Raw genomic sequence first — 23,713 nt, 5'->3', positions numbered from 1 at the left:
TAAAGAAAAAAAGTGAACATTTATAAACCAAGAGTTTTACATTTTTAAAGGTTAATAATATTTTTGGAATAAGTTGCTCCACATCAGGTACATTGCACCAAAAAAAGTTAATAAAATGAAACAGTATAAAAAATGTAATTAACTCCACACAATTTGTAATCGTAAAATAAAAAATGGCTAATATTAATGGTGACTTAAATTTTTTTCTTTTAAGACTTCTTGTCTGCTATTAAGAAAAAAATTAATCTTTTAAAAAATAATTTATAACAATAATTTTTTTAATAATAATAATAAAACAAAATAAAAGTATGTGGTGTAAGAACCTGAGGGAAAAAAAGCACTAACTCATTTTTCTAATGGCACCCTCACCTCTTTCTGCTCTTAATCACATCAATAGGAAAAATTAATTTAAAAAAAAAGCAGAACAGAAAAACAATTTGTCAATTAGTAGAACTCCACTACTACTAATGGACAATTATGGCTTAAACAAATCATATGAAAAGAATATTGCCGCTGATTCATTTGTCTACTGATACCTGATTAGTTTAGCTTTTTAAAATATACCATAGAGCCTTGATAATCCACATAATTAAATGCCAAGGGCACCGCGGATAACAAAAATTGTAGATAATCCAAAAAACCTCACAAACATGGAAGCAAGAAAAATACTTCTAAAATGTATTCATGCATGTAAATATAATTTAAACATACAACAAAAATCTTTGTTCTAGGTCTAAATCACTGAAACAAGAAATGGTAAAGAAAAAAAAAGTGCATACATAGTTCATAAGTGTTCAAAAATTTAGAGAGAAAAGTGTTCAGTTGCACTTTTTTTTAAAAAAAAAAAATTGGTCACTCATTTTTGGTTTGGAAGCACGTTTTCTTCATTTGAAATAATACTTTTCATACCATGAACAATGATTCATTACGTGCAATATAAGATAGACCGATTTACCGCAAAACTCTCAGATAATTGTGGCTCTACTGTTCTTGATATGTTCATACAGATTGTATAAAGTAGTAAGTCTATTATTGGATCCGAAGTTTTTTTTTTCTCTTATCTTAATTTTTACAAGGTAGTAATATATTAAATACACTTAAGTTAGTAGACGGACACTATTGTACGCAAACGGAAAAGGAAACACTCAATATTTATTTACAAGAAATGTGCAACAAAAAAGAATATAATAAATAATTTGATTTAAAAAACAAATAATTGAAAAAATCATAATTTCTCTATGATAAACAAAAATATTAGCTACGTTATAAAAATAATTTTGATAATCAATAATGTTATTTAACTAAAAGAAATTAAACAAATGAGTTTCTTGAATTACAAAATTTATTACTAATAAAAACATAATGTTGTAACAGGGTGCATAGCTAGATTTTTCAACAAAAAATAAGCGTCTTTTAAGTACTTTTAAGCACTTAAAAAATATTTTTAATCACTTTCCAAAAAATTCATAATTAGGATCTCTGCAGTAATAAAAATTATTTTTTTCTATCATTTAAAGTTATTAATTTATGAACAAATCAATAAAATTCAAAAACATTTTTAAAAACCTTACATAATCGTGATAACATAACTAGCTTCTGATAAATATTGCAGGGAAAATTGTGAAATTCATGCATTTTTTTTGTAATTTAGAGCCACAATCGATACAGCAAAGAAAAAATCTATTTTTAAAAGACAGAAAATTAAGCACTTTTTACAAACTCTAAATAAAAAAGCACCTGTAAAGGCCTTTAAAAAACGTAAATCAAAAATAAGCACCTTTAAGAACTTTTTAAAAAAGCTACGCCCCCTGTGTAATAAATTAGAAATGGAAATGGGGAACAGGATAAAAATCCTGACTTAGATGATACAACCATTAGAACCTAAAAAAATTTCATGGCGCAATATACTGAAAGAAAATTAAACATCATTTTTTAAAAATAAACCATTTTGGAAACCTTTTATTACAATTATTCTCTTCATAAATATCAAAATATTATTTTGAAAAGAATTTAATAAAATTTATTTCATGAACTTTCGAAAGCTTTTGAATAATAAAAATAGTAATTAAAAAAGGGCTTGCTTATTATTCGCTTTATTAAAAGCATCAATTGAATTATTTGTGGAATCAACAAAATATGCTATCAGAAGTAACTGATCTCCAGTACTATTATTATTAAACAAAATTACGATAAAACGATACATCTAAATATATTCACAGATATTAAAAACAATTTAATACAAAAATTAAAATAGAAATTTCTTTTGATGCTGAATTGACTAGAATCTTTTCACTCAAAAGATATACATTCTTAAATCTTCTTCAATTCTAATTTATAACTTAAATTGTATCATAAACACATAAACATGTACTAAAAAAACAATAGAGAATCTAAATTTATACAAAATATTCCTGTAAAACAAAGTCATCATTAATTTAAACACATAATTATTGATTTGAAAATAATAGAATTAAAGCAAACAATTGTTTCAACTCAAAACATAACAGTCTTTGATTTTGAAAAAAACAACTCTCTAGTCAGTTATACACATTAAATAATAAATAAACATCACAATTTAAAACGCATGCATAAATTAATCGACGACACTAACTTGAGCATCATCACAACTATATCACACCATTCATATATTATAAAGATATTTCATGAATACGTAAATTTACATCAACACTTGGATAACATTTATCGATATCGTTGCTCATACCTCGAAACAGAAAACATCTAATAAATGTACTCTACAATTTCATGCGGAGTAACAAATGTAAATGTTTTTAGGTACCTTTCCTAAAAACAAATTCAAAGTTGAATGGTGTCATTTGCCTATAAAAGCCTATAAACTAATTCTATTCTTCTAGAATGAGTCAATCAAAATTAAAATCTAATAAAAAGGAACGTGAATTCTTGATTAAAATTCACAAATAAGAATAAATGACGCATGTGCACTGATATTACAACTACTTTACTCTAGCAAAAACACTATTAAATCTTAATAAAAAAGATCCATATCGAAGTCTAGTGTAAATAAATTTTAAAAAATTAAACACACAAAGAATATGATACGTGAAATTTTTCAGAGATGACAACCTTCCACCAACTGTTTGTATGAAATTATTTTAATAAATGTTGGTTAGTATAATTATCTCCACATAGTACTAAAAAAGTATGGGCAATGACTCATTTCATAGATTTATATAAATAATCCCACCTATGGCATCATAATTATGATACCATAAACTTAAGCTAGAGTGGTATCATTATTAACTTTTGAAAAAAAAATTTAAACGCAATTTCGACGAAAATACAATTTAATCTGTTTTAATTTATCTGTCAATTTTTACTTATTTTTTCTTAGAGAAACCATAAAAGAGCCTAAGTAGTCACAGATATTGAATGAATATCTGAAAAAAGCTTAAAAGGTATTCTGCTATCAACACGAATTGCTTAAAATCACATTTATGACTGTACGTTAATGTTTTGTAGATTCCTGTTACAAAAACTTAAAACGGTTTCTGCAGCAATGACAACTTTCTAGACACCGATCCACTATTTGTATATGGCCATTTTAAACATATAGTTAGTATAAATTATTCCCACATAATACTGCAAAAAGTTCAACATGACTCATTTCATATGCTTTGATAAAAGCCCCAACAATGGCATCATAATTATTTTACCATAAACGTCTTCAAACGTAGCATCATTATTATTTTTTGAAATTAGTTCTAAATTCAATTACAACTTAAAAGGTTATAAATTATCTGTTTAAATTTATCAGTCAAAAAGAAAAAACAGGAAACCATCAAAGTCCAAGTAATCAAAGACCTGACAAAGACCTAAATTATCTGACATACATTTACAGATAGTTAGCTGTCAGCAGAAAATAAGTTGAAATCAAATTTATGAATGTTGATGCATTGTGGGTTCTTAGCAGAACGAAAAACAATTTCAGCCGTGACATTTAAGTACACCCCTCTCTAATTTCTCAAAGAACTCATCACTTCTGAAGGTACTTAAGAGCACTTTATAAAACAGAAGGAGACGATGAGGAGGAAATATTTTGCTCAAAGAATACTTCAAATAGTCTTTCAAGCAAAAGATAGTAATCAAGAATTTCCAGCAAAATGCTTATAATTAAGAGACTTGAGGACTTCTATCCACAGTAGGGGGATGCCGTTGATGCTTGCTACCACCTCTTCGTCTGTTTCTATTGGCAGACACAGAATTAGAGCCACTATTTCTGTTAGAAGAGGGGGAGGCAGAATCGTCTGGAACAGCTGCTGGTGTAGAAGATTGCACATTGGCAACAGATTGTTCTTGATGCTGTACAGCGGGACGTTGGTGACTTTCATCATGTGGCCTCATAACATAATTTTCAGAATGATATGAACCATCAGAATCATAGTCCATCTCTTGTTCGTATGCTAACATAACTGCTGGAAGCTCATATCGGTGGAAAAAGTAAATCATGGAATGCTGTAAAATAAAATTAGTTTGGATTTCTTTTTTTAATTATTAATGCATAATCGCAGCTACTGAATTACTTAAACAAAAATGTAATAATAACACAATGCTTAGAAATTAAAAAATACTAAAGTCCAAAAACTTTTGAAAAGACACATGAAAAGTAAATTGTTATGAACGATATATATATGCATGTCACATAAATGAACAAGCAAGGTACCACTTGATTAAAAACTTCATTTTCTTCAAAAATTTATAAATAGGAAAAAACAGTCAACATGCTTCAACCACTCTAAAACAGGCTCTCCTTTTCAAAACTTGCCATGGAATGAGAAGAAACACAAGTGATTTGAAATATAAAACATAAAGTTGCCAAAAATAAAGGTAAGAAACACAACTAAAAAAATCATTGTAGCCGAGAGAGAAAAAAAGGATGAAAAACAGAACAAGAAAATCCACAGTGGTAGAGCGAAGCAAACCAGAGTAAAATGCATTTCCACGTGCTGAGGTGGTTAGGAACTGATGTCGTCAACAAGAGATTCGGCATTTATTCCTCTCGGCCACTGTGGTTTTTCTTATTCAATTTTTCATCTTTTTTCTCTCCATGCTACTGCAATTTTTCTAGTTATGTTTCTCACCTTTATTTTTACAGTTTTCATTGACAACTTTAAGTTTTATATTTCAAAACACTTTTGTTTCATTCCATTTACCTTTAGCAAGTCTTGAAAATGGGCATCTGTTTTTGAGTGCTTGAAATATGTTGACTGCTTTTTCCTATTTATAAATTTTTGAAGCAAATGAAGTTTTTAATCAAGTGGTACCTGGCTTGTTTCATTTACGTGACATGCATATATATATTGTTCATAACAATCTACTTTTCATAGGTCTTTTCAAAAGTTTTTGGACCAAGTTTTTCAAACTCAAACCAAGCTTCTTTATTTTTTACCTTGTTTTTAATTAGTAAACAATAAAATAAAAATTTCTATTTAACTTTTTATAATACCAATTAGAATAACTATTTACATGTAATTTATGTCATTTTTAATTGAATCACTTGATCTAGAAAGGTCATACGAAGAGTGAGTTCTTCCAACAATTCAATCAATTATAAATTACAAAACTATTTGCACAGAAATAGGCATAAATTGTGCTTACTAAAATAGCATAAGATTTATTAACTTTACAAAACTTCAATGCCTGGAATAGTAAGTCAATAATAGTTCAAGTTAAAAAATTCTGAATATAGTTTATGGATCATATAAATATTTGAATGTTAAATAAAATATTTTTATATAAAAATTCTAATTTTAAAACAAATTCAGATTTTTTTGCAAATTTTTATTTATATTCATTTGTTTTATTTATATATTTATTTTTAATCATGATTTTTTTTTTCATTTGTCCACACTAGTTTGTACACGTGGACTAAATTTTCAATTTTGAGAATTGCAGGGATGCTACTCGCAAAATATCAAATTGTCTCACCAGAAATTGCATTNTATCCGGAAATCAGAAAACCGGAAAACCAAATAACCGGAACGAAATTCGATACATTTTCCCGCCATTTTTGGAAAAACAAATGTTTTTCTCCTCATAAGATTTCAAGATTTTTCTTTCTTTTTTGAAAGATGCTAACCTTACCATCATTTTGGAAACAATCATTAGTGTATTACTTCATCGTTTTTTCCTCTTTTCAAGATTATTTCCAAATATATTTTTTTAGTTGAATTTGACAATTAAAAAAAACGAAGTTTTGTAGCGATTCAGAAAACCGGAAAAATCAGTTATCCGGAATAGCGATGGTCCCGATCGTTCCAGATAATCGGTTCCATACTGTATATTTATTTTTAATCATGATTTTTTTTTTCATTTGTCCACACTAATTTGTACACGTGGACTAAATTTTCAATTTTGAGAATTGGTAACAATTTCTACCAACATTATATAGTACAGATAGACCCAAGAGAAAAACATAAGCAACAATCTTTCATTACAACACCACTTTTTTTAAATACAAAATAGATTAAATAAACGTAAAACAGCAGAAATCAAAAAATGTATTAGCATTTCAAAAGTAATTAAAGAGTTAAAATTTAAATAATAAAAAAATCATTTAAAACTCACAAATAAGCTGCAAAAATAATCAATTCAGTGGCATAAACAAAAAAGAATCATGATAAAGGTTAAAAAAAAACGACAATAATTACCTGAATAAATAAGCATGATGTTATAAATGCTAAGGAGCTATATTGCCCATTAAATCTGTCATGATAAGCATAAAAGGCATAATGATACAAATAGAAGAACCTGTAAAAGTAAATAAAAACAATTAAATGTAAAATACAAATTAAGATTTTTGTTAATTAGTACTAACTAAATAAGTTTAAAAAATACAAACCTTTACAATGGTAACTTTAATGGTTTGTCTTTTTTAAACAATAATTTTTGAACATCATAAAGTTAAGTTTGGCCATGAAAGTTCAAGCAACGAAAAAAAAACTGAGTTGTTTTGAGGAGATATCAATGAATAAGATACAAAAAGTCCACCTGACCGCAATAGAGGTAAGTGTTTTCGGTGGTGAACTAATTTCAAAAATTTCTTGTGGGATTAATAGTTTAGAAAATAAAGAGCAATGCAGAAAGAAAGTGAGATACCATAATGAAATATTAGAATAAAAATCTCTCTTTCTAGAGTTATCGTTACAAAAAGGATATTCCATAAAAACCACTCCAAATAGACATTTTCAGACACACTGTCAAACATGAAGTTAAAAAAAGCAAACAAAACAGGGGTCACAAATTAATACATTTTTTAAAAAAAAAGGAACAAAACAGAAACGTTATTGAAATTTAACAAAACTCGGCTAAAGAAAACGTAATTAAAAACATTAAAACCTATTTTAGTACAAGAAGAAACAGAAAATAGTTGGAAGGCTAATATTAGAAATGCCAACAAGTTTAACCAGGCAATCAAACTGGGTTTAATACACCCTCATCACAAGAAATTCGAAATATTACGATAGCGTTTTTGCTTTTTTCCCGCTTAGATATTTATTTGTGATCTCTTATGTGTATACTTTTTATATTTTCTTTGTGACAATGATTCTAAAAATATATATTTAGAGTTGTGATTACAGAACACCCTGTATATGAAAAACTAAAAGCTGTAATAAAAAAACTTATTAATATATAAAATTAAATACAACTTCCAACAAAAATAATAATAAAAAAAAAAGTTCTAAGAAATAACTTAAGAAATAAATGGGGTGGGAAATGAGAACACTTTTTATAATCTAGGTAGATATAAATTTGTAAATAAATAAATTAAAAAGACACAATTTTGAAATATTGCAGATTTTTTAGGGTTATTTCATGCATTAAAGGACATGCTGAAAAATCCCATTGATAAGGGATAACGAATTTTATGGAGGAATACATTTTTTAGACATTACATTTTTAATTAAAACAACAAAAATTATAAGTTCAAATAAAAAAAATAAGTATAAAAATTAAGTATAAAATAAACTACGTAAAATCTGCAGTAAATTACTTAGAAATGTAAAATTAAAATATTCAAAACTATGGGACTTAGCAAAATATCTGAAATAAGTACTAATCACTATAAAACTGCGAATATTATCTTCTTTTTTTTATTGCAGCGTAAATAGTTAAGGATATAACAGAGCTGAAGAAGTCACATTCCCCTCTCACTCTGAAAAGTAAGCAATTTTAAAAAATACGATAAAATTTTAAGTGAGATAATGAAATTCAAGATAATCAATCTTAAATTATCACGTTGAAAATAAATTAACTAGACAAGTAAAAAAAATCTAAAGATCACTTCCTACAATAGACAGTAATAAAAAAGAAATGTCGACTGACATCAATTTATAAACCATTTTTCAAAAAAAATTCTCTAACACTTTTAAATTTTAAAAATTAAAAATGAGAAGAAAAACCTTATTTTTATTACCAACAAACATATTGACAGTTGATTAAATTAAAATGAATAGTAAAAAATAAATACATCCCTAAAGCAACAGTTTTATACTATCGAATAATAACAAGGCTTAGCAAAAATCGTCAATACGCATTTAAACGGCAACAACAACAAAAAACGTATCAAAAATTAAATTTAAATCGATACAGTGAGCGAAGTTTCATTGACAATGAATGCGACTTTAGAAAACTTCAACATCGCGAAACTCCAGACAATTGCCATATTTACATACGTCAGTACGCACTCAAATTAATCCGTACACAAAAAGAAAAAAAAAGACCACGAAAAATAACATGTCCCTGATTCAATAAACGAAATATACACTAAAAACATCTCTTTCGAAAAACATTTGAAAAGAGCTACTTAAAATTCACAAATTGTTGCCAGTTTAACAAGATTCTTAACCTTTAAAATACGCGTGCAATGCTATAGTTGTAGAAAAAAGAAAAAAGAAAGAAACGCTATGCTTTGTAAATTCCTCAAAAGTAAAGGAATGAAAAAGAGGAAATAAAAACTTCTTCCAGCAGGACTTATTTTTCTTTGTAAGGCTATGTTTTTAGAGAGAGAAAGAGCTCCGCTTCCATCACCGCTCAGCATTTAAGAGGATTATTGGCCACTCTCAGAAAACTCTAATCGATCCAAAGACTGTAAAAGAAATAAAGAACAGGGGATTAAGGGGACCCAGAGATGGTACGCTGCAAACACACCTAAAAAGACAAGATCTACAACAGGAACAATGCCGCAAGGATTGCGAAAAGGAGGAATTAGACAATGTTTTCTAAAGAATATGAAGGGTTTTTTTCCCCGCTTCATCCTCTCTTTCAAATAGATTAAAATAGTTTTTTACCTCTAAAAAAATCTATGAAGAGATACGAAACGTACAGTTTTATTATGTGGATGATACATTTAAAATCATTAAATAGAATTATTCTTATTGGAAGCAATTAACAGAAATTTTAAAAATCGCAAGTATTTTTAAAATAAATTATTCCTAATTTATTGGATTTAGACACTTATTTATAAAATAAAATTTTCGATTTATTCAAAGCTTTTACATAGGCGTATATCCAGCTGTTTAAATTTTAAACGTAGAGTGTAAATGTTCTAAATAATGCAAATTTAAGAAACTACAACATTTTGGACCATTGTAAATTTTATATAAATATAAAAATTAGACTTCAATAAAGGAATCCAATCTGATTAAAAATGATTCAAAAGGTCATAAATAGCCACTTTCAAAAACCATATGGTCGAGATCAAAGAAGAATAAAAGAATAAAGATGAAACAGAAATAGAACATAACATTAATCGATGGTTAAACAAATAAAGCTTAGCACAGGTGGCGTTAGAGGTTAAAATTCATAATAAGACTTCAGGGTAACTACTTCCGATTTATTTTTAAGACTAAGCTAAAAACATGTCAGCCTGTACTGATACTGTACAAAGACAGAACCGTTTCGGTATCTATAGGTTTTTTCCACTTTTAAGTACAAAACAAACATTTTCATAAATTCCAATTTAAATTTTTTGGGTAAAAAAAAAAAGTTTTGTGTAGGTAGAATAGTGTTAAACATCAAACTATCCTTATAATTTATTCGAATTTACACTCAAAATAACACTCACTGCTTGTGGTGTCATAATAAACATTACATATCTCCCAGCTTCTAAATTTCTTTTATTTCATAAATTTAATAATTCCCAACTCCTCTCTAAATAAATAATCAATTAATTTAATTCAATTTTATAAAAAGTGAATGCAAACATTTCTATTCTCCATGAGTGTAACTTTTTATTTCAACGCGAGTGTATAACTAATTATTACTAATTATTATTCAAAATCTATTTTTAACCTTTCTTTCTTCAGCCACATTAAATAACAACATACATGATTTACTTCAATTTCCAACGAATTTTTTGGTCTTAAATCTTCAGCCAAATTATTTAAATAATAAACATGAGATATCAGGAGCCTTTACTCTTAAAACAGTGTCCTTTTTCGATAACAAGCCTGTAACAGATGTCTCCTGTACTCCAAAAGCGACCTGCCCTTATTTATATTATGCAGAATTTATGATTTTACTTGAAATGCCCCTTGGGTAACAATATTCTTTTTATTTTGCACTTCGAGGTCTACAACGATATAGATTTTTGCCATGTTTATTATAACAAATTCTTTTTATTATTATAGTATATTCTTTTTATTTTGCACTTCGAGGTCTACAACGATGTAGATTTTGTTATGTTTATTACAACAAATTCTTTTTATTAGTATAGTATATTCTTTTTATTTTGCACTTCGAGATCTACAACGATATAGATTTTTGTTATGTTTACTATCCTGTTTTCACTATCTACTTCAGTTAGTCAATCCACGCCAACTGCCATATTTTCCATTATACTGCCGTTGGCAATGATATGCCTCTATCATAAATATTAAAAAAAAGGTTTTAAAAAAACTTCACAACAGAAACACCCATTGAAACAAAATTGGCAATTTTCTAAAAACGGACTAAAAATTCCCAGTTTATATTCTCAGTCATTTAAATGAAAAACGATGAAATTAACTTTTGGAACCTCCGCTGAGAATGCCATCAAGTTGAATTTCAAGCATATGAGTTTCCACGACTCCTTCAAATAGTTCGTCCATTTCGGAACCCAGAGAGTTGGCAAGGAAAGAAAAAAAAATGGCAAAGTTACTGCTCACATTTATCTTTCTCAGGGAATGGGGAAAACAAACAAATGACACGGAAAGAGCCCGCCGATTAATTGCGGCCAGATGAGAAGAGGTGGAGCAAGAGGGGCGCCCAGATCGGTCATCCGAAAGAAGCAGGACATCCACTCAACTTGATTGGGGTCGGCCATTGATTTTGCTACTAGGTCTTAAGAAGGTCACAACGTCAGTCAAAGGGAGAAAGGCATCTTTTCTAAAGAACTCTTTCATTTGTTTTTTGTCGGGGAATCTAGTGAAAGTAATAAATATGTAAATATGCGCAGAACATAGCAGATAATATCGATACTAGCAAACTTTCGTAGTTCTAAGATCCACTCCCATTTGTTGCAAGAAATACATGGGCCATCAATAACAGCTTATACTTCGACAGCAAAACGAACAAAAATATGGTAAAAGTTAAACTTTAGAAATTCTTATAACAAAAAAAATTTTTTTTTTAATCTTTACGAATCCTCCTCAAAATTTCGATACACGAATAGTATCTCTTTCACATTAAAAAAAAAAAATTTTAAACCCTCGGAGAAAAAAAAACTTAAATAATCATATACGAGCACCAGCTTAGCTAGAAATCAGGTACATTTGGTAACTATACTTAAAAATGAACTTCACATAAAATCTAGTGCTCAGTCAGCTATTTCCTAAATTCGCCTCTTCAAAAATTCACAGAATACTGATAAGAAAACTTGGAAAGACCCTGCTTTTCCATCACAGCTTTGACTGTTGATATATTTGAAACAACTACCAAAAAATTATTGTAATGGGGCATTGATGACCTATTTCAATTCAGTCAGAAATGTCCTCTTTAATTAGAGTGTCAATCACATTTGTAGTTTATAACTGATGGTGGTGTGATAATCTTTACGCTTGTAATTCAGTGCTGTTAAACATGGATCGTTTATCAAAGATAATAAGATTTCATAGTTAGAATCTACTCTTCTCTCCAAATTTTAAGCTTCGAGAAATATCTTGACATTTTCTCAGGAAAAGATCATGAATCAGGCAAACATTGACGATCCAGATAGAAACTGAATTTTTCAAATGTTCTAGGTGAAAAATTTCAGATATATCCCAACAGGATAACATGATTGTTCTGAAGTAATAAATTAGTTTTTCTTGTTAGATTGAACTAAAGAAATGTAAAAGTGGGCAAGAATATCTAGTTGAAATTTTACAAAAATTGCGCTTAAACTTCGTTATGGTTTTAGAGGTGAATAAATCAAATGCTAACGTTAATTCATATTGTAAAACGAAACCAAAATATTTATGAAGTAATTATATAATAAAAATAGTACATAATATTAAATGTAATTTTTTTCGCCCAAAATTATCTTCATTTTAAAGTAATTACAAAATTGGGTCATAATTTTTATCGGATATAAGAAAAAAAATAACATCACATAACTTGAATTCAGTTTATTTCACGTCTAAACTAGAGAAATATAATTCACTTACTCACCTCATTTACCTACCAACCTAGAAGTGTTTTTAAGGGGAAACAACAGGGTAAAACATTAAAAAAATAAAATAAAAATTTATTGCATTTTTCAATAGTTTATCTTTATAAGAATGTTGTTTAAATACGGAATAGATTTTTGTAAAAATGTGACAGTTACAGCATAATATGACGCGCTGTGACATATGACCATACGAACTTGTGCGCTCACTCGGTTGATTATTGGATTTTCTCATTCCGATCAAAACTACTTAAGTAAAATACTATTTCGTAAAATTATTTTAACTATTTTGTTAAAATAATTTGTTCAATAGTTGAAATTGCACTTTATTTAGTTGTAATACTTTTTAATAAAAGTTGCAAAGGTTTAGAGACAGTTATGGAACAATTAGAAATAAATGTAGGCCCAGCAGCCAAAGAATATGCTTAAAATGAAGATGACTGCAGAATTTCGGCTGAGATGAAGCGTCGTATAAGGGTAGATCGACAAGAAAAAGTGCTAGACTAGCACTTAAGATGACTGAAAATGATAGCGAAGAAGTATCTAATGGACTTGGTATTAATGCAGTATAACTAGTAGCAAAATTTTATATATATTTATATGGATTATTGATAACAAAACTTTAAGCGCAATTTACTCGAAACTAAGCTTCTCTAACTTGCTGTATCTCTAACTAGTACAATTTTCAACTGATTTAATTGAGTTGACGGGTTTTGATGAATCCTTGAAAATGTAGCATATTTTTTCTTGATTTTTTTATATTTTTTTTCAAAAATTCGCCATTTTTATGAAGGAAAGAAAATTTTGAAGATGTGCCTGGAAAACTAAATTTATGTAATTTAAAAAAATTTAAAACAGAACCAAATTTAGATGATTTTTTTTTCTTTCAAATTATGAGAACAGCAAGTCATGGATAATTCAAAAAATAGTTACAAATATTGTATTATAAAAACGTTAATTTTGTATTTGTAACATGATAAATGAAGATTAAAATATGTACAAGATAAATAAAAAAAAAGCGTTAAGTTAATCCCAATCATTGCAAAATTCATTGAAAAAACAAAAATTCTTCTTTTTTTGATGGCTTCTACTTCTACTGCGTTGTCCTTTCTTAACAATTTTCACGAAGCCAACGTCTCCAATTAAGCAATTTATTTGGACACAGTCTAATAATTTTTATGACACATTTTTTATGATAAAAATATAAATATTTGTTCAGTTTCTGAATGGAAAAGAAGCATTTTTATCATTATTATAACGTTTTACTTAATTTGCTTTCATTACTATAAGTTCGGAATTAAGTAATCGAAATTTTTACCATTTTCCAACTAGAAAGCCAAAATTTCCTCTGAAGTTCTGTGATGGACAACAATACAAGTTTCAATTTTTTCCTGACCACATCAATCAGAAGTTATTGCAACTTCATTACTAATTTAATTAAGAGCACTTTCTGACAACTTCAGTTCACAAACATTAATTTAATCTTTGCACTGGATGATTGTTTTCCGATTGTTTTCTGACTACTATAAACAGAATTTATCACCCTTTTTTTTGGCCTATCAAAAAGACAGTACAAGTTTCAACCGTTTTCCGCTCACTACAAGCAACAGATTTACATCAAAATGTTGACCATTTTCAATCCTGAACAAAGTAAGAGACACAATATTTTTCAAAGCAGATGCACCTTACAGTTTTAGGTCGACAGATATATTAATTTGTCGATTTATATTATACTAAATATTATCTTAGTCCACTCAAAAAATATAAGTTTTAAAAAAAAAACTTTTTTTTTTGTATTATTTTTGCATTATTGTTTGATTTAGCTATTACGTGTGTATTATAATAAGTTTTCTTTTCTTTTTTCACTCATTTGCCATTAAACTGAATATTCAGTTAGGAAAGAATTGGTACTTACCAATTTGTAGACAAAGTTACTGCTTTTAATAATTTATTGATTAAAAGAATCGACTAAGTTGCAAACTTTATTTTATACTTTGAACTGAAAAAATATATATATAGGTAACATAGTTTTTAATCTTTTTTTGTCAATTAACTTTGAAAATGTTGGATTCCTTTAATAATTGTGTTTTATAGTATTTAAATTTAATTATAATATGTTTACACAATTTAGAGAAGTTTAATAAATGTCTAAAACAATTTAGTGACTAGATACCCAACATAAAAAAGAAGTAACAGTTAAAGAAAATAAATAATAATTTTAAACAATTTGAACCTTTATTTGAGCTAAGTTACTTTGAAATTACAAGCAATGAGGAGGCTATGATTCCAGTTATGCACATAAAAATCGTACTAGCTCATGAATATTATTGATAAAAATGGATTTTTTAGAGTAGATAATTTGTATATTATCATATACAAAACATAATATCAGATTACCTAATTTCACAAGAGGAGGAGGAGAGATGCTTCAAAATTAAAAGTTGACCTTATGTGTCAAACTGAATCCATTTTCAATTAAGAGTAAATTAATTTTTTTTCTTATATTTCAAATGGCGAGGAATGCAGAGAAATACAACAAAGAAAGGACAAAAAAAATCCAAAAGCAAGAAGAAGAAACGGTGTAGTCATCATTCCAGACTTGTAAGCCAATATGTTGTGATTTCAGAATCAAGTCTATGGAGTGTTTCACAACGATGAAGGTATTTTTGATTCATATGATCTTTTAGAGTCACATAGATGACAATCAGTTAGGTCATAAATGCGTAAATGATACGAGCGTTCTCCCAGACAGTCATGGCCTGTTAAGAAGTTGGAAAACTGCATTTTGGTAAGGTTTACATGATATTTCTTCAACCTCTGCCTCACTCCAATTCTTACTCTTTGTATCTTAGGGTAGCCTAAAGAAGATCCTTATTTTCATTAAGAATTTTATACAGAGTATTATTTACTGGAAGGGAAGCCCAAAGCAATTTTGATGAAGTAGTTGGGAGCTCTTCCGAGCAAGGAAATCAGATTGCTTGTTACTGTACCCAGTGGCTAGGTATACACTGGATGATTTTTGTTCTTCTGATATAAAAGTCTGATGATCTCTGGAGTCTTTTAGCCAAGAAAGGGTTTTCTGTAGACAAATGCTTGGATTGCAGTCTGAAAATCTGAAACTTTTATTACTTTACTCTCAGATTGCTTTGTTGATAGTTGTTACTGATTGATCAGCTGCTTCACTGCAATATGCATTAATCTTGCCATCAAAGTCTGTTTTGTGGTTCCTTAGAAATGAATAGAATGAAAAAAATCTGCCTGAATCTTCTGTCATAAGTGATTCAGAATAGAAGACATCCGTATAAATGTGTGGCCAATGGTTTTCTGAATACTCAGTAAAGATAGTTTCTAATGCAAGAGATTTCAAAATGTATGTTTGTCTCAGTGTAATATCATTCTAAACAGGGTGTGTGGCCAAATATTTTTAAGCAATTTTTTTAAAGAAAATTATAATTAGGATCTGTGGACTAATAAAAAAAATCTATTGTAGAAAGTTCTTTATATATANGCCCCATATATATATATATATATATATATATATTATACAGGGTTATTCATAATTCCCTCCGGGCAGGAACTGGACTATCGCATTGATGTATGCTGTGTGACCAAGGGTTCACACATAGAACACCTGTAATGTATGTAAGTAAAACTTGAATAGTTTCAGAATAATTTCATATGTTTCTATTTTTCATATTCGTCTTCTTTTTTTTACTACAACGCTTCGAAGCCCCAGAGGGAATTATGAATAACCTTGTATAAGCAAAATGCAAAAACATTATCAAAAAATTTACATGGTCAAGATAAAAGAACTAGTTTCTGACAAAGAATTCTTTTCTTGATCATACATCACCTGAAAATCAATTATTGCGAAAATTTAAATATATTCAATATTGCACATTATATTTTTTAAATTAATAGTTAGTCCCGCAGTGGACTGATTGTGAACACCGAAGTCAAGCATCAATGTCTGCAGTCAGAGTGCAGGTAGGTGACCACTTGGATCAATCTACGAAGGTACCGAGGGTGTGCAGTTTCGGTCCTCGGTAAACTGTTCTACCGTAGAGTGCTCGACTTTGCACGCAGGTTGTAGGGCTAGCGAAGCGGGGGTACCAAATGGATAGTGGTTGAATGAATTGTAAAAACGGACAGTGAAAATAACACTTTTTGTATAATTCGGGGCAAAAATCGACATGGTAATGAAAAAAATATCTTATTTTGGAAAAGGGAAACTTAAGTATTTTTTAAAAACACACAAATAAAAAAAGCACCATTAAGGGCTTTTAAAAAACGAAATTCTAAAATAAGCACCGTTAAGCGCTTTTTAAAAATGCCATGCACCCTGTTTAATTTAAATTATATCTTCAAATTTTCATAACAATTAGCTATTGTCCTAAAAATCTCTGTTCATAACAGTTTTTTATTCAATAATTTCATCTATACTACTGTACGCCATACTTACACAAATGACTCAAGCAATTTTTCAAAAATGATTTATTTGAATAGTGCACGATAAAAATTATCCAAATCTGTTTTAACAAGTTTCTTTACTTAGCGTAAATTTAAAGAACCTTAGAGAATGGAAGCCTTTTACTGAAAATATTGGTCATTCATCTAAGATTACTTGTACTGAAGAATAGTAAATTAAAAGTTAATGATAGTAATAAAAATAAACAGCTGAAAAATTAGAGGTTAATAAATAATAAAGTCAACTGTTGTTAAGCAAATGATGATAATGAGATTGTGAGAGATATCTTCATTACAAGCTTTAAAATTTTAAAAGTATCTAAAAGATACATACTATACTACTTTTTACTTGAGTCAAAGTTTACTTTTAACTGTGAGTTACATAAAAAGAAATTAAAACTCTGAAGTAAAGTGAATGATACCAGTTTGGAAATGGACATGAGTATAAAATATATATTTCAAAAATTTCTAGGTTCGACAATACTATTTTTTAAAATAAATTTTAAATGAATCCATTATATCTTTACATATTATCCTAGTTAGTAAATATTTATTTTTAAATATCATTTTTTATATAAAGTTCTAATTCAAGGACAAAGTAAAATTACATTTCAAACATGGAGGCCAACAGAAAATATTTATCATAAAAGACAAAACTTTAAGACATTTCACGGTGCAAATTCTTTAAATAAGTTTTTTAAGAATTCAGTTACATACTAGGTCACTTTTCACTAAATTCAAGGCTTATTTTTGATAGCCAATTTTAAAGAAATTTAAAACTCAGAAGCAAAGTGAAGGATACCATTTTTAAAGTAGGTGTGAGTAGAAAATATACATTTCAAAAAATTATAGGTTTCTTAATGTAATTTTTTTAAATAAATTTGTAAAAGATCCATTGTATCTTAACATATTAGCTCACTTTTTTTCACCAAAAATAACACTTATTTTTGTGTGGCAATATTTAGAGAAATTTAGGTTGTGATTAGGTTGTTTAAAGTTGTGATTTTAAAGATGTACATAACGAGCATTTAAAAAATAATGGAAAAATTAAGTGTCCGTTATATTGCATAATAGTTCACTTTTTTACCTAAGTCAATACTTATTTTTAACTGGCATTTTTAGAAAAATTTACAACACAGACGCCAAGTATCAAGTACAATTTTAAAACTACTATTACCATTTAAGTACCATTTTAATGAATAAAAAATATCTATATCAAATAATTAAAAGTCCTGCTGTAAAATTTAAAAAAAAAAATTTTTAAATAATTATTTTTAAATATCCATCAGGCACGTATAGAAAATTTTTATCTTAAAAAATCACCACTACAAGTTGTTTTTAATAAATTCTTTAAGTGTTCATACATAGTATCATCAGATGAGGTTCCTGCATACCTAATGTAACTTTACTACATATTTTTGACTGACTAAATTAAAAACAAACTTCAATTCTAAAAATAAGAAAGCAGTCTAAAATTATATAATTTTAAATTTAAATCATTTGCAATTTTAATGAAATAAAGAGAGAATAAGTTGAACCTAGAAGTGTGTAAGACCAGGCTCAATTATTTTAATGCTATTAAAAATTTCTGTTTTTTTTTCCATTTAATGTTACATCACTAGAACAACAAATCTAATCAAAGAATCATGTGGACAGTTTAAGTTTGCCATTTTTATTTCAATAAGATGTATTTTAGTGCTGCTAAGTAATTTGTAAAATTCTACAACTTTACTTTTTAAAATTTGTTTTAGTTTTAATAAGAACAAAGTCATAAATTGCAACTATTTTTCAAGGTTAGATTTTTAGTTTAAGAATTGCCAGCACCTCTGAAAGTTTAAATGACAAGAAAAGAAAACATTGTGATCTTTTGTGAAACACCGAACATGAGGTATCTTAGTCCATTAAAAAACACTGTAGGTGACCTTCAAAATAAGTCAGAAAAACTTATTTTCCAAGCATTATTTTAGCTACGTTATACAGTTATATATTCTTAATAATTAGTTAAATTAATTTATATTTTTTCAGAAAAAGAAGAATCTTNGTTTATTATAACAAATTCTTTTTATTATTATAGTATATTCTTTTTATTTTGCACTTTGAGGTCTACAACGATATAGATTTTTGCTATGTTTATTATAACAAATTATTTTTATTATTATAGTATATTCTTTTTATTTTGCACTTCGAGGTCTACAACGATATAGATTTTTGTTATGTTTATTATAACAAATTCTTTTTATTATTATAGTATATTCATTTTATTTTTCACTTCGAGGTCTACAACAATATAGATTTTTGCTATGTTTATTATAACAAATTCTTTTTATTATTATAGTATATTCTTTTTATTTTGCACTTCGAGGTCTACAACGATGTAGATTTTGTTATGTTTATTACAACAAATTCTTTTTATTAGTATAGTATATTCTTTTTATTTTGCACTTCGAGATCTACAACGATATAGATTTTTGTTATGTTTACTATCCTGTTTTCACTATCTACTTCAGTTAGTCAATCCACGCCAACTGCCATATTTTCCATTATACTGCCGTTGGCAATGATATGCCTCTATCATAAATATAAAAAAAAAGGTTTAAAAAAAACTTCACAACAGAAACACCCATTGAAACAAAATTGGCAATTTTCTAAAAACGGACTAAAAATTCCCAGTTTATATTCTCAGTCATTTAAATGAAAAACGATGAAATTAACTTTTGGAACCTCCGCTGAGAATGCCATCAAGTTGAATTTCAAGCATATGAGTTTCCACGACTCCTTCAAATAGTTCGTCCATTTCGGAACCCAGAGAGTTGGCAAGGAAAGAAAAAAAAATGGCAAAGTTACTGCTCACATTTATCTTTCTCAGGGAATGGGGAAAACAAACAAATGACACGGAAAGAGCCCGCCGATTAATTGCGGCCAGATGAGAAGAGGTGGAGCAAGAGGGGCGCCCAGATCGGTCATCCGAAAGAAGCAGGACATCCACTCAACTTGATTGGGGTCGGCCATTGATTTTGCTACTAGGTCTTAAGAAGGTCACAACGTCAGTCAAAGGGAGAAAGGCATCTTTTCTAAAGAACTCTTTCATTTGTTTTTGTCGGGGAATCTAGTGAAAGTAATAAATATGTAAATATGCGCAGAACGCAGCAGATAATATCGAGACTAACAAACTTTCGTAGTTCTAAGATCCACTCCCATTTGTTACAAGAAATACATGAGCCATCAATAACAGCTTATACTTCGACAGCAAAACGAACAAAAATATGGTAAAAGAAGAAAAGAAAAAAATTTTTAATTTTTACGAATCCTTCTCAAAATTTCGATTCACGAAAAGTATCTCTTTCACATTACAAAAAATTCTGAAGTTTTGAAAAAAAGCACCTAAATAATCAGATATGAAAGCCAGCTTTGCTAGAAATCAGGTACATTTGGTTAAGATACTTAAAAATGAACTTCACATAAAATCTAGTACTCAGTCAGACGTTCCCCAAATTCGCATCTTCAAAAATTCACAGAATACTGATAAGAAAACTTGGAAAGATCCTGCTTTCCCATTACAACCTTGACAATTGATATATTCGAAACCACTATCAAAAAATTATAGTAATGGGGCATTCCAAATTTCCAAATTTTGAGCTTCTAGAAATATCTTGACATTTTCTCAGGAAAAGTTCATGAATCAGACAAACATTGACGATCCAGAGAGGAACTGAATTTTTCTAAATTTCTAGGTGAAAAATGGCAGATATTCCAACAGAATGTCATAATTGTTCTGAAGCAATTAACTAGTTTTTCTTGTTAGATAGAACTAAAGTAATGTAAAAGTGGGCCTAATTGAAATTTTACGAAAATTGCACTTAAACTTTGTTATGGTTTTAGAGGCGAAGTTTCTGAAAACAGGTCAAAAACGAATAAATCTAATATTAACGTTAATTCATATTGTAAAACGAATCTAAAGTAATATTTATGAAGTAATTATATATAATAAAAATAGCACATAATATTGAAAAAAAAATTTTCGCCCGAAATAATCTTCATTTTAAAGTAATTACAAAATTGGGTCATAATTTTCATCTGATATAATAAAAAAAATAACATCACGTAACTTGAATTCAGTTTATTTTACGTCTAAACTAGAAAAATATAATTCACTTACTCACCTACCAACCTAGAAGAGTTTTTAAAGGGAAACAACTGCATTTTTCAATAGTTAATCTTTCTAAGAATATTATTTAAACATGGAATAGATTTTTGTAAAAATGTGACAGTTGCAGAATAATGTGTCTCTAGAGCGGAGCAGGACGCGCTGTGACATATGATCATATGAACTTGTGCGCTCACTCGGTTGATTAATGGATTTGCTCAATCCGATCAAAACTACATAAGTAAAATACTATTTAGTAAAATTATTTTAACTATTTTATTAAAATAATTTGTTCAATAGTTGAAATTGCAATTTATTTAGCTGTAATATTCTTTAATAAAAGTTGTGAAGGTTTAGTGACAGTTATGGAACAATTAGAAATAAATGTAGGCCCAGCAGCCAAAGATATGCTCAAAATGAAGATGACTGCAGAATTTCGGCTGATAGTCTAAAAACAAACGAGGCGTCGTATGAAGATAGATCGGCAAGAAAAAGGGCTAGACTAGCACTTAAGATGACTGAAAATTATGGAGACCTGGTATTAATGCAATATAGTTAGTAGCAAAATTTTATATATTTATATGGATTATTGATAACAAAACTTTAAGCGCAATTTACTCGAAACTAAGCTTCTCTAACTTGCTGTATCTCTAACTAGTACAATTTTCAACTGATTTAATTGAGTTGACTGATTTTGATTAATCTTTGAAAATGTAATATAATTTGTCTTGATTTTTTATGTTTTCTTTATATGTTTTTTTTTTCCAAAAATCCGCCCTTTTTATGATGAAAAGAAAATTTTGAAGATGTGTCTGAAAACTACATTCATGTAATTTAAAAAAATTAAAACAGAACCAAATTTAGATGATTTTTTTTTTCAAATTATGAGAACAGCAAGTTATGGATAATTCAAAAATTAGTTACAAATATTGTACTATAAAAACGTTAATTTTTTTAATTTTTGCATTTGTAACATGATAAATGAAGATTAAAATATAAAGAAAAAAAAAAGCGTTAAGTTAATCCCAATTATTACGAAATTCGTTAAAAAAAAAAAAATCCTTCTTTTTTTGAAGGCTTCAACTGTGTTGTCCTTTTTTAACAATTTTCACGAAGCCAACCTCTCCAATTAGGCAATTTATTTAGACACAGTCTAATAATTTTTATGACATATTTTTTATGATAAAAATATAAATATTTGTTGTTTCTGGATGGAAAAAAAAACATTTTAATCATTATTACAACGTTTTACTTAATTTGCTTTCATTACTATAAGGGTGGAATTAAGTAATCGATATTTTTACCGTTTTCCAACAAGAAAGCCAAAATTTCCACTGAAGTTCTGTGCTGGACAACAATACAAGTTTCAATTTTTTCCTGTCCACATCAATCAGAAGTTATTGCCACTTCATTACTAATTTAATTAAGACCACTTTCTGACAACTTTAGTTCACAAACATTAATTTAATCTTTGCACTGGATGATAGTTTTCTGACTACTATAAACAGAATTTATCACCCTTTTTCTGGCCTATCAAAAAGTTGTCAGTACAAGTTTCAATCGTTTTCCGGTCGCTACAAGCAACGAATTTACATCAAAATGTTGACCATTTTCAAACCTAAACAAACTAACAAACACAACAAAGACAACACATAAGGGAAGAGGTCCCTTTCGTAAGGAACTTCAATATTTTTCAAAACAGATGCACCTTACAGTTTTAGGTGGACAGATATATTAATTTGTATATTTATATTACATTAAGTATTATCTTAGTCCATTCAAAAAATATAAGTTTTAAAAAAATATTTCAACTTTCTTCTTTTTTTGTGTGTGTATTATTTTTGCATTACCGTTTGATTTAGCTATTATGTGTGTATTATAATAAGTTTTCTTTTCTTTTTTCACTCATTTGCCATTAAACTGAATATTCAGTAAGGAAAGATTTGGTACTTACCAATTTGTAGACAAAGTTACTGTTTTTAATATTTTATTGATTAAAAGAATCGACTAAGTTGCAAACTTTATTTTATACTTCGAACTGAAAAAATATATATATAGGTAACATAGCTTTTAATCTTTTTTTGTCAGTTAACTTTGAAAATGTTGGATTTCTTTAATAATTGTGATATATAGTATTTAAATTTAATTATAATATGTTTACACAATTTAGAGAAATTTAATAAATGTCTAAAACAATTTAGTGACTAGATACCCAACATATAAAAGAAGTAACAGTTAAAGAAAATAAATAATAATTTAAACAATTTGAACCTTTATTTGAGCAAAGTTACTTTGAAATTACAAGCAATGAGAAGGCTATGATTCTATAGTTATGCACATAAAAATCATACTAGCTCATGAATATTATTGATAAAAATGGATTTTTTGGAGTAGATAATTTGTATATTATCATAGACAAAACATAATATCAGGTTACC

The 23,713-nt window shown here is 28.1% G+C and overlaps 1 protein-coding gene across 3 annotated transcripts in view; it reads right to left on the bottom strand.

Annotated features, from left to right (window-relative positions):
- Positions 1–1,133: 1,133 nt before the first annotated feature.
- LOC107439743 (membralin) overlaps positions 1,134–23,713 on the bottom strand; it is a 55,225-nt gene continuing 32,645 nt past the window's right edge. For all 3 annotated transcript variants that reach the window (XM_016052428.3, XM_043044324.2, XM_043044322.2), the window contains exons 10-11: positions 6,687–6,786; positions 1,134–4,491 (exon numbers count right to left, since the gene is read on the bottom strand). In XM_016052428.3, coding sequence (XP_015907914.2) covers positions 4,150–4,491; positions 6,687–6,786 — 442 coding nt within the window. In that variant the 3' untranslated portion in view covers positions 1,134–4,149. The remainder of the gene's footprint in view (positions 4,492–6,686; positions 6,787–23,713) is intronic.

This window comes from Parasteatoda tepidariorum, chromosome 1, assembly GCF_043381705.1.
Source record: "Parasteatoda tepidariorum isolate YZ-2023 chromosome 1, CAS_Ptep_4.0, whole genome shotgun sequence".
In the NCBI taxonomy this organism is placed as follows: Eukaryota; Metazoa; Arthropoda; class Arachnida; order Araneae; family Theridiidae; genus Parasteatoda; species Parasteatoda tepidariorum.
The sequence above is the reverse complement of the archived record's forward strand: the minus strand, read 5'-3'. Positions and strand labels throughout refer to the sequence as shown.